Raw genomic sequence first — 12,259 nt, forward strand, 5'->3', positions numbered from 1 at the left:
TAGATTGGAATGAATGGATGGATGGATGTGATGTGAATAGAGGTGATGAGAATGTGAGGTGGATAGATGTGATGAGAATGTGAGGTGGATAGATGTGATGAGATGCGATGTGAATCAGATAAATGTGAATGAATGGATGAGATGTGATGTCATGTGAATCAGATGATATGGGATGTGAGTGAATGTATGTGATGATAATGAATGTGAATGAGTATGTGAAAGAATGGATAAGGATGTGTATGAGAAGAACGGATATGAATGTGTATGTGAAGAATGGATGTGAATGAGTATATGAAAGAATGGATGTGGGTGTGAAAGAACGGACATAGATGTGTATGTGAAAGAATGTGATGTGATGTGACATGAATATATGTGGATGTGAAGTGATAGATATGAATATATGATGAGATATGAGTAGTCGTACATGTGAACGATTGGATGGATGTGGATGAATGAGATGAGATGTGTATGAATGCGATATGATGTGGATAGAAGTGATGTGATATAATGGTGATGAGAATGAATGTGATGTGATGGGATGTGAATCGGGATAGATGTGAATGAATGAGATGTGAGGTAAAATGAATGGATGAGTTGTGAGTGAATGTGATGTGGTCTGAATGGATGAGATGTGAATGAAGGTGATGTGATAAGATGTGCATATGGGTAGATGCGAGTGGATGAGATCTGATGAGGATAAATTGAGGAAAGACGTGATGAGATGAAAATGATGTGATTGGATGAGAATAGGAATACTTGTGAAATGGTTGTGGAATTAAACAATGTGGTTGATGTGGAACAATGTGGAAAGACGAGAGTTCGTTATAGAAACTATATTTATGACCTGTTTTTTAATGAATGTTTTATGTCAAGAATGCTGGGAAAGCATTTTGACCGTCTTGTGAATGAGGTCGTGGAGACCTAATCTAATAAGTTGCAGTAGCTGACGGGGAGTCAATGGAGGACGTCTCGCGTAGCAAGGTTGGCCGACCAGCCTCGGTTTGATTAAAATGGTGAGCTTTCGGTACAGTGGATGAGGGACCAAGGAAGCGGCCTATGAGTGAAGCGCTAGGTCACCTGTGAAAGGATCCTAGAGGGTGCTGACCATATGGTGCTCGGGCTCTGGGTCGCCGACGATACCCACACGTGCGTCATGGAAGGTATTGATACAAGGAGTAAGGTTTGTTTCTGAATTCGGGCATGGATCTGGTTGATTGACCTTACTGGTCCTCAACAGTTGAGTCCATGGCCCTTTTATATGGATCCGTTGGTTCATCTTGCTGATCTTCAACGGAGTTTCCATTATGATATGTGAATATATTGCCGGTTACTATGAGCTAGGAACTATCGAAAAGGCCCCTGATGAGTGGACAGGTGGTGGTAAGCGTTTTGGTTGCCAATGATGCCATAGGTACACCGATGAAGGAATGATTGGAAATAAGGATTTAACTGGAGATTTTGAGGATTAGGATCAGTGACTCAATGGTTTCATTAAATGATTGTTTTTAAAGATAGCTTATTCTGTGAAAAAAAGGTAATTTCATATTGGGTGTGTAAGTGGTGTGACTATTTTTAAGTTTGCATGAATATCCGGTTAAGGAGCCTAGGAAGACAGGGATCTTACAGATTAACAAATTGATCTTTTTATAAGATGTCCTCTCACCTCGAGAGCTTGTAGACATAGAATCCTTTTGACTTCTCTTTGTTTCCCTCCTTTCCTATGAGAGTTAAGTGCAGAGAAGACCTTGGAGCCTCTTGGGGGGTGACCTCTAAGCTAGCAACATTAGAGCCTTGGAGAAGACCTTGGAGCTTCCCTTGGCCCCCACCAGTTCTTCACGGCTAAAAAGTAACCCTAAAATTTGAAAAAAAATCCCTCCAAAAATGTGATTTTATCCCCAAAAAAGCGCTATGATTTTATCCCCAAAAATCCCTCCAAAAATGTGATTTTATCCCCAAAAATCCCTCCAAAAATGTGATTTTACCAGTGCCCATGATTCAGCCGTTGTGACCTTTTTGAAAGCGTCGATGACTCTTTTATATGCACTTACACCATACTTTACTTCATCGTGTATTGAGTGTGGTGCCTTAAATCCATACGGAGCATCAGCAATGGCTAAAGTAAAATGTTGTGCAGTCACAAACGATTCCATGTTCTCTACTTTGCCTTCATGAACAAAATATTGAACTGGTTCTGCAGACACATCATCAGAAATGAAAATATTTGCCTCTTGAATGGTCTCCAAAGTTTGTGCCTCTTCTAATCTCTTCCGCTCTGCCCTTGCGCGACTCAAATGTTGCTCAAACTCTTGAGGAATGCTCTTTATGGGAGCACGAGGTGCTCGAGACTTGTTAAAATGAAAATAAGTAAACATTAAATATATTCTAGAATACACATACAAAAAACAAAATCAATTTTTTAAAATATTTGATCTAAATTTTTACAAAACCTTCAAAAACACTTAAATAAAAAAAAATCTATTCAAATATGTAGTTTACTTACTGCATTTTTGAAAAGATAAATGAAACGCTCTAAGGAGCTTGGCTGACTAGTGATGGGATGAAACATTTGAACCTCGTTCCAATCCTTGCAATTAAGTTTTTCAATCATGATTCTTTGCATGTACAAGAAAGTCTTTTGCCTGTTTCAAAAAAACACAAAATAAAAAAACAACTTTACATGAAATAAAATAAGTAGATTTAAAAAGAAGAATTAGCAACGTACTGTTCTAATTCCTTTGCCATTTCATCGAGTGTCAAAGAACCTCCTTTCACTCGTGCCAAGATGGGTATGATAATATTTTTCTCGCGTATTCCTTGCATTGCTCGCCAATTCGTGATACGCATTTCTTCAGGAATTGGCTTCAAAGTGTCCTCATTCCCTGTTCCTTTGCCCTTTTGACTTCCAGGTGGGAGCTTTACTTTTTGCCCTTTGATTTTACCTTCCTCCCAAAGCTTGAAAATGTCTTCTTGTAGATCCCATATCTCTCCATCACGAAAGGCTAACTGAAAGAAATTGTCATGACCTCGAACATTTGTTTTTCCAGAGCGTCCAGCTTTGCTTGACTTCTTTGTGACAAGACCAACTTGCTCACAAAGCTTGATTTTGAAAGCTTCATAAACTTTATGACCTTGCTGAATATGATTGATCCACTCGTTGTGAAAAAATCTTATCTTTTGTAAGAAAGACATGGATAGTCGCATCTCGGAATCAATGTTGTGATCAAGGGCAAGTAGCTTTGCATCATCATCACCTAACCCAGCATAGACCCATGCTAGGACTGTCTTATAGCTCTCTACATGAGGATACTCAGCACATAACTCTTTTTTAGCAATGAGAGAGTGAGTTCCCCCCAAGACAAAGTATTTGTATTGATTGATTTTTGATCTCTCAAAACTCTCTTTCTTAACACAAGAAGACTTATCCACAAGAACAAGAAGGGGTAAAACATTTGTTGTTGGTTTCTCCTTCATCATTACTTTAAGATTACTCACATGTCCAGGGACAATGGTTCGAACTTCTAGTGGTCTCTTATTTGAAACAGGATCTAATGGAGGACGTTCTATATTAGACACTAGTAAAATTAAGGGTCTCTCATCAACCATATGAAACTTTTTGGCTTTATTTCTTATGGTATTAAGACCAGAAGATTCTGAAGGATCAGACTTTGGAGCTCCAGGTCCAGAAAGCAAAGTATCACTCACATCTTGAGACTTTGACCCAGAAGTCTCTTCAAGAACTTCAACATCTTCTTCTGAGTCATCTATGTCTGTACCTTCATTCTCTTCATAATCAGAATCATCAGTGGAGTGGTTGGAATTGTACAAATTATCATGATGCTCTTGAAATGCTTCAGAAAAAGACTACAAAAAAAGAAAAAGAAAAAGTCATTCTAAGTAGAAGAGGATTTTAAGACTTGATAGAGTGAACTTAAAAGTAAGAACCAAAGAGTAACTTATGTAAAAGTAAGAACACTTTAACCATTTCTTTGTATACTAGAATACATGGTAAACTCATTAAACCAGACATAAAAAGTAAGCCAAACTTCCTTCTTGCTAAAATTCATTCAAACTAAACAAAACAAACTTCTTGTATACTAGAATGCATTCTAGCATATGCTAGAGCAGACAAACTTCTTGTATACTAGAATACATACAAACTAGACTTGACTATTCCTCTAAGTGTTTCAAGATATGAGCTAGAAAGACAAGAATTAAATAGACTAAAAAACAAAGAATAGTTCTCAATGTATTCTAGAATACACAAAGATAAGAAGTTTTTTGAACTACGTGTATACTAGAATACATACAAACTAGACTAGACAAACTTCATGTTTATTAGAATACATGCAAACTAGAGTTGACTTGACCTCTACGTATTTCAATATATAAGTTTGAAAGACATGACTCAAACAAACTTAAAAAAGAATAACAGTTCTCTACATATTCTAGAATACACAAAGATAAGAAATTTTTTTAACACTAATGAAAAAAAGGTCGAGAGAAAGATATCCATACCCGTTTGCGAGTAATCATTGCATCTCTAAACTCTTGCTGGGTAGAAACAAGATTCATCTCTTCAAGCCGAAAATTAGCAGAGAAAACTCTAACTGCAAGAAACTTTCCTTTGTTGTTGTCTACCAGATGATGAATGATCCCACGAGATATACTTTCTTTGACTTCAACAATGCGACCATAAGTTAAATACTTTGTATTTTCAGAGTCTCCTTTTTCTTCCGCAATAGAAAGGAAAGGTGTGTTTGGCTCAACGATTGTCTTGTGCTTACCTACCATGCCAAATTGAATTGTCCAAGCAAATCCTTCTCGTGCTTTACCTCTTGCACTACTCCAAAGAGTTGTAGCTTCCATGCTTGAGGACTTTTTCTGTTGATGTTGAGTTAAAGGTGTGGTTCCTTGAGATGATGGAGGAAGTCCATGAGTAGCTAAAACCATTCTGCTTGATGGTGGTTGATCTTGTAACTCTGGAAACTGGTGAGCTGCTAAAAGTTGTCTTCTTGGCTCACTTGGACGTTTATCAGGGTTTGGAAGAGTCACAGTCACTCGAGGTGCTTGAAAGTGAGGACTAACTGGAGCAGGTTGAGATCGAGAAGGTGTCAAGACTCCTGAACGTCCTGAGCCACCCACAGGGACAGATGCAGTTGCTTGATTACTTTTCTTTTGCTTCTTAGAAGTTCGAGCATCACGTATTGGTGAGGCCATCTTAAACCTAAACAAGACAATAAAAAATCATTATCTCATTGCTAAGATAAAAAAATAGAGATAAAATCATATTTTTCAAAAATATGATTTGTTAAATGAAACAACATTTAAGATTAGTAAATGTGTATGTAGGGCAAACAAACGAGAAAGACAAAAAGTGAAAGAGAACAAATAGACATAGAGAGAAAGAGAGAGAGAGAGAGAGTGTGTGTTAACCTCCATGCAAGAACGGACCTAGATGTGTAAGCAAACATGAGATAGGAATGTAAGAGAGAGAGCTCCTCAGCACACTAGAGAAAAAGAGGGAGAGAGAGATGTATTCTAGAATACAACAGGTTGTTTCCTCCAAAGATGTGTTTTGTAATTGAATTTCAATAAATGACTTTCTAGAGCTGTGTATTCCAGAATACAACTCACAAGAAGCTTCTAACCACAATACACAGATATAAAAGAGAGGAGAAAGCACTAAGAGATGAATAGATCAAACCCAAAACAATTAGGATCCTTTGTATCATCAAAGTACTTACAGAACCTCTTTCTTGAACACAATTTGAGAAAAATTTACCCCCAAAATCTATCTTCTGCTACGTTGCTCTGATGAAGATTCTGACCACTCCGTTGGCTTCAAAAGGGGGGTAAAACTCCAGGACACCTGCTTGAAATACTTGCAGGTCGCTCCTCCTCCGTTTTTTATATTAAAACTACAGTTTGCTGTTTTTTTGCCGCGCGCGCGCGATGCGAACTCAAGAGCTTTTGCTTTATCCCAAAATCTATCTTCTGCTACGTTGCTCTGATGGAGATTCTGACCGTTCCGTTGGCTTCAAAAGGGGGGTAAAACCCCAGGACACCTGGTTGAAATACTCCCGGGCTGCTCCTCCTCTGTTTTTTATGTGAAAACTACAGTTTGCTGTTTTTTAGTCGCGCGCGCGACGCGAACTCGAGAGCTTTTGCTTTCTTTGCATGTCTTCTAAAATTAGATAAAAAGCAAATCTTTTTTGCATGAAGGTCTATTCTAATGGTTTACATTGAGTTTGGTTTACAGTAGAACACAGCTTGCCGAAGCCGTGTATTCTGGAATACAACTCAAGTGAAGAGAGAAGTTGTATTCCAGAATACAACTTGATGAAGATGTGTATTCTGGAATACAACTCAAGTGTAAAAAAAAGTTGTATTCCAGAAAACAGCTTATTGAAGCTCTGTATTCTAGAATACAACTCAAGTGTAGAGAGTTGTATTCCAGTATACAACTTGCTGAAGCTGTGTATTCTGGAATACAACTCAAGTGCAGAAAGAAGTTGCATTCTAGAATACAGCTTGTTGAAACTGTGTATTCTGGAATACAGTCTCAAGTACAGAGAAGTTGTATTCTAGAATACAACTTGTTGAAATTGTGTATTCTGGAATACAATCTCAAGTACAGAGAAAAAATATATTTTTGAATACAGCTTGTAAAAGCTTCATATTCTGGAATACAACTCAAGTGTTGAGAGAAGCTGTATTCCAAAATACAACTTGTACAAGCAATGGATTCTGGAATACAATCTCAAAGTGCATAAGTGTTAAATTTTTAAAAATGTGACTTCAAGCTTTGTATTCTAGAATACAAACTACTTAATACACAAGAAACATGGCAACTTATCGATTTTTGTGTTGTATTCCAGAATACAACACAAGAATTAGCTTTTTAAAAAATGAAGTCATTATAATTTTTAAAAATTATTGATTAAATCTTTATTTTATAAAATATTATTTTTTCAACCTCTTTTTTTCTTAATTTACGTATGAAATCTTCGTTTTGGTATTTTTGTGTATTTAAAAGACAAACAATTCTTTCAAAAAAATACCTTTTTAAAAAAAGTCTATTTTTGAAATCACTTACCTCCTTAGATAATATTTTTGTTTTTCTTCTTAGCCATAATTTCCTCGTAGCAAACTTTGAACCAAATGACAATGAAAGAAAAATTCAAAATTGTAACAAATAACAAAGTAATCAAGAAAATGCATACCTTACAGAATTAAACTCAAGAAAAATGCTCCAAATTTAAAAAAATGCTCTTGTGGCTCTCTTAGCGGCAGACCCTTGGAATGTGTCTCTAAAAAGGACTTCCTCTCATCTTTTAAGTCCCATATTTTATAATAATTAATAAATTTTAATATTTATATTAATATTATTATTTTTGAATCTAAGCATTAAAAGTAAGTTATTTGGATTTGAGATTACACTCCACTTTGTAGCTTAGACCATTGTTTTTTAGAGAAACTTAGAGGTGTGAAGTTCCTAGTCATGGCAGGGCAACAAAAGTCTCTCTCAAGCTCATTTTGCTCTTTTCAAGTGCCTGTATCCGTACTCACTCCTAAAAGTCTGAGCCAATCTATCAGTGATGATGATGTTACAAGCCCACTATTTGCTAATTTATCAAATTCTGATACCGATGTTCCAGTTTCTCCATCATTAGTTCAGCCTATTCGTGTGGAGACAACCACTCCCTTGAGAAGAAAAGACAAGTTTTTGCATCGCAATGCATTGAGAGAGGCATGTAGGGTGTATTGTTGTAAAAAAAACTGCTTGAGGACACTTGGATTCAGAAAAATTAAGCAGGAACGTGAAAACTTCTTTGCTTTAAAACGTGCTCAACAAAATACAGCATTACATGGTTTTTTATTAAGGTCTGGAGAGAAGATAAAATATACAGTTTCTGGCACGATTGTGTGTCGAAAGTGTTTTTTTCAAGTGTTTTGTTTAAGCAATCAGCGGATGCAAAAGATCTTAAAGCAGTTGCAACGGGTGGAAGAAGATTCACGGTACTCATTTAGTACACGTGAGACTCCTCAGCTGTGTTTTCTCAAGAGCTGGATGGAACGATTTGTCACTTACAATGGTGAGCGCATGCCAAATTCAAAATTCACCCATTTGCCTGATAATTTTACAAAGGGAGAAGTTTACAACCTCTACGTGGAAACGTTGAAAGGAAGAAACATGTCATCTCTTTCATTTACTTCATTTCTTAGAGTTTGGAAACAATATTTTGCTGATGTGAAAATTCCCAAGAAAACTAGAATGGGGATTTGTCAAATTTGTGCAGAGCTCAAAGCCAAAAGAGATGTTGCAAAGACATTTGAAGAAAAAGGTATGTTTGATTTGTGTTTTTTGTACGTTTTAATTTATGAATGAGAATTCCAAGTGGTATAATTTAAACTAGCTTTACATTGTTTTGAGTTTTCAGGTCCTATTCTACAAGCACTTAAAGCTCATCGAGAACAACAAAGTACAGAGCGTCAAAAGCTAGCAAAGCATCGAAAGAAGTGCCTTGAGCAGAAAGAAATGTATTTGGGATTAGTCATAGATGGAATGGATCAAAAGAAGACATTGATACCCCATTTTATGCGTGCTCCAAAGAATTTGAAGGAAGAGAATTTCATACAACTACACGTTGTTGGAGCCCTCATCTTCAATGGCATCATGACGTCAAAAGTTTTTATAAACTTTCCAAATTTACACAACGACCCTAACTTGACCATCACCATAATTCAGAAAATAGTAAGTGAATGGCAAGGAGAATTACCTAGCACACTTTATGTGCAGCTAGATAATACGGCAAGGGAAAACAAAAATCAAATAGTGCTTGCTTATTTGAGTATGTTGGTGCAGCAGAAAGTTTTCAAAAAGGTCAAACTTGGATTTTTGTTGGTGGGTCACACTCATGATCAAATTGATCAGATGTTTAGTAGGTTTTCAGTCAAACTTGCTAGGAAAAGTGCATTTGACCTTCCAGAGGTGTGCATAATTCTTAAAGAAGCTTATGATCCTACGCCAGAAATTCATGTTTTGAAAGGCACCTATGATTTTAGAGAGTTTGCAACAGGTGGAGATTTTGCAAGCCCTGCATTCGCTCAGCTTCATGACCATAGTTTCCAACATCAATTCAAAATAAAAGAAAAAGAAGCTGAAACACGTTTGTGGTGTAAGAAGTACTCTAACTCAGAGGCATGGCATCCTCAGGATGGTTTGAAGTTTTTACTCAGTGTCCCAGAACGACAAATTCTTCAGGCAGCAAAAATGCTTTTGGCATCAAGCATTGAAGCAGCAAAAGCTCAAAAAGAAAAGCGACCCATCAATTATCAGCAATGTTTGATAGAAATTAAAGAGACCATACAATCAGCACATGTGTATTTTCCAGCTTGCTCACTTGGATGGTGGAATACATTTTTTCATGAGCAAGAAATCTTGATTGAGGAAGTTCAAAGCAATTCAAGATCACTGATAAATCTGGAGCCCTTTCTTTGGAGAGTACAAGAACTTGAAGACCGTGATGATAATATTCAAATGCCAAATCAACAAACAGAATTGCCTGAAGAATTGCAAACATTGGTGCATGGGGAGACTCGCGAAGCGTATGTTGGTGCTAGAAGGACTAGTCAACGACGACTGCAAGAGAAGGAAATGTGGGAAGGAAATATTGAGGAGCTCACTGTAGGTGCAATGATTGCAGTGTTAGCAACAGATGATGAAAGCGGATGTCCTTTTTGGTTGGCAAAGGTACTTAAAGTCCTTGAGGAAAATGGAAAAGTAAGCTCAATTGAGGTCCACTGGTACAAGGTCAATGGAGATGATGCATTATCAGGAAAATATTATCCAGAGATGATTCGAGTAAATAAAAAGGGAAAGAAAGCAAATCGTAGTCAACGTCGCGTGGATAGCCTAAGCATGGAGGATGTGGAAGTTCTTGTTTATGGTTTTACCTTGAAAAAGTCGGGTCATCTACGAGAACAAACCAAAAAAATTCTTCTGGAGAAAGTCAAAGATTTAACACGAGAGGCATAAGACCTCTCATTGTAACCAATTTTGTGGACATTATTATTTTATTGCAAATTGAGTATTTTTTCCTCAAAAAATGTGTGATTTTATGAGCAGCTCTATCATCTTTCAAAGTATTGAAGTGTAAAACTTGCACTTTTTAACAGTTTTTTTTTAGCTTTTTAGGAGCTCATACTCTTTTTAGTTTAAAAAATAGTGTTTTTTGAGATATTTTAGCATTTTCAAAAATGGGTTGTATTTTTGATGGTTTAGTTGTACTTTCAAATGGCTGGATGTTGCTTCCATATTATTCTATAGTGAAAAAAGGATTCTTCAAGCTTCCTAGCCCCTTTCTATGCTCTTAAAATAATTGCACCTTTAAACCATTAGTCCTAGAGCTCTCTAATCCCTATGTAATCTTGCTATAACCTCTCTAATCCCTCTCTAATCTTGAATGAAGCCTTCTAATCTCTTTCTAGTCTTTGTTGTGAGCTTGTAATCTCTCTCCAATCCTCTTTTGTATCTTTAGTCTTTCCTTAATCTTTTGCAACAAGTTTCTAACCCACTTGCAAGCTTCCATATCTCTACTAATCTTTCTATAACCTCTTTAGTCCCTCTCTAACCACCTGTAAATCTTGTTGCAAGGTTTAATGGCTCTCTAAGCTCTTGTCTAATCCTCTAGCAGACTTCTAACCTCCTTATTCCTCCTCGAATACAACTTAAGTCACTTTATTCTCTTCTAAGCAAGTTCTTAGCCATGGAAACATCGAATAAGAGACCTAGTGATTCCATCTTTGAGTATGTTCTTAACAACTTTAGAAATGAGCAAGGTATGTGGGTTGGAGAGATATTTAGGGTTAATGATTGGGTTACTTATAGCCAAGCTCAAGAGGGCCACACAAATCCAAATCTTTCGGTGTTTCGGAACATCATTGGCGGAACATCATTGGAAGGTAATATTGCAAGCTTTCAAGAAAACTCAAAATGAAGGCATTGTGGCAGTGGTTCATATGTGTTTGTGATGCGATTCGGACTCATTTCGGATTGGATATCCACCATCGCCATCAGTGATTTGCGATGGAGATCATATGTGTTTGTGTAGATTGGTAGACGTATGGAGAAGTCTTTCAAGGTTCATGATTCTTGGAGGGACTAGGGTGTGGAATTGCAATTATGAGTGTAATTGGGTAATGTCATTGTAATGTTTTTTCATTGTAATCCAACTTTTTCCTTTTTGGTCGATAATGTAATGAATGGCATGAACTATTTGGATCAAGCTTGAATGATCAAAATAAGTTTAATTTGGATAAGTTTGTATAAAATTATTATTTGGATACGTTTGATTAAATATATTACTTGGATTAATTATTTTAATTAAAATGACTACATTTAATAAAGTATTTTGGGTGGTCGGCCCTTTTCGTTAACTGTGAAATTGTCAATTTCAAACCCTATTTTTTTCTATAAATAGGGAACCTCCCTCATTTGTGTCATTTGTAGCACTAGCACTCGCGAGCACTTTGCTAGCATACACTCCCATAGCTTGGATTACACTCTCATCGTGATCCCAATGGAGCATTCCATGGCGTATATGAAATTTCTTGCATTCCTAGAGAGGAATGAGTGGGCTAGCCAGCAATAACTATTTCACATTTTCTCTCGCACCATTGACTTCAAAGCAACTATCCTCCTCACACTAAACAAGACTACAAGGAGACCTTGGAGTACATGGAAACATACATAAAGCCCTTTGCTATGATCATCCCTAACAATAACACTCTTTGGATGCGAGCTTCTACGCTACATCAACAAAACCGATGCAAAATATCCTAAGAGATTGCGTAGGTACCAACAAGCTGTGCAAGAATATGGGCACTTTAAGGTGCTCTCCACTCAAGAAATGGCTCCACTTGGTAAGGAAACATCGGCACCAACGTTTTGTCATGGATCTCAACATTCATTCTCATGTTAAATGAATGAGTCCAATGTGATGAGGTTGAGATTGGTGACATTTCTCTAGTTGATTTAGTTAAGGGCAAGGAGATAGATCCAAAGTCCAAGCTCCTTGATTAAGTAGCAGAGCAAGCTCTGGCCTTGGTTATTCTTTGACAACACAAAGCATAAGCTATGCAAGAATATGGGCACTTTAAGGTGCTCTCCACTCAGGAAATGGCTGCACTTGGTAAGGGAAACATCGGCACCAATGTTTTGTCATGGATCTCAATATTCATTCTCATGTTAAATGAA

At 36.9% G+C, this 12,259-nt stretch overlaps 2 protein-coding genes across 2 annotated transcripts; one reads left to right on the forward strand and one right to left on the reverse strand.

Annotated features, from left to right (window-relative positions):
• Nucleotides 1-2,441: 2,441 nt before the first annotated feature.
• On the reverse strand, nucleotides 2,442-4,572 carry LOC147609986 (uncharacterized). The gene is made up of 3 exons (XM_086787237.1): nucleotides 4,516-4,572; nucleotides 2,723-3,132; nucleotides 2,442-2,639 (listed from the first exon to the last, which is right to left on the reverse strand). Exons 1-3 carry the CDS (start codon nucleotides 4,570-4,572, stop codon nucleotides 2,480-2,482), a joined length of 627 nt encoding a protein of 208 aa, XP_086643363.1. The 3' UTR covers nucleotides 2,442-2,479.
• A 2,841-nt stretch (nucleotides 4,573-7,413) lies between these two features.
• Nucleotides 7,414-11,168, forward strand: LOC147609987 (uncharacterized). The gene is made up of 3 exons (XM_086787238.1): nucleotides 7,414-8,345; nucleotides 8,442-8,689; nucleotides 11,115-11,168. Exons 1-3 carry the CDS (start codon nucleotides 7,502-7,504, stop codon nucleotides 11,166-11,168), a joined length of 1,146 nt encoding a protein of 381 aa, XP_086643364.1. The 5' UTR covers nucleotides 7,414-7,501.
• Nucleotides 11,169-12,259: the final 1,091 nt, after the last annotated feature.

Source organism: Cibotium barometz, chromosome 50 (genome assembly GCF_041138505.1).
Source record: "Cibotium barometz isolate CiBa-2024 chromosome 50, ASM4113850v1, whole genome shotgun sequence".
NCBI lineage: Eukaryota > Viridiplantae > Streptophyta > Polypodiopsida > Cyatheales > Cibotiaceae > Cibotium > Cibotium barometz.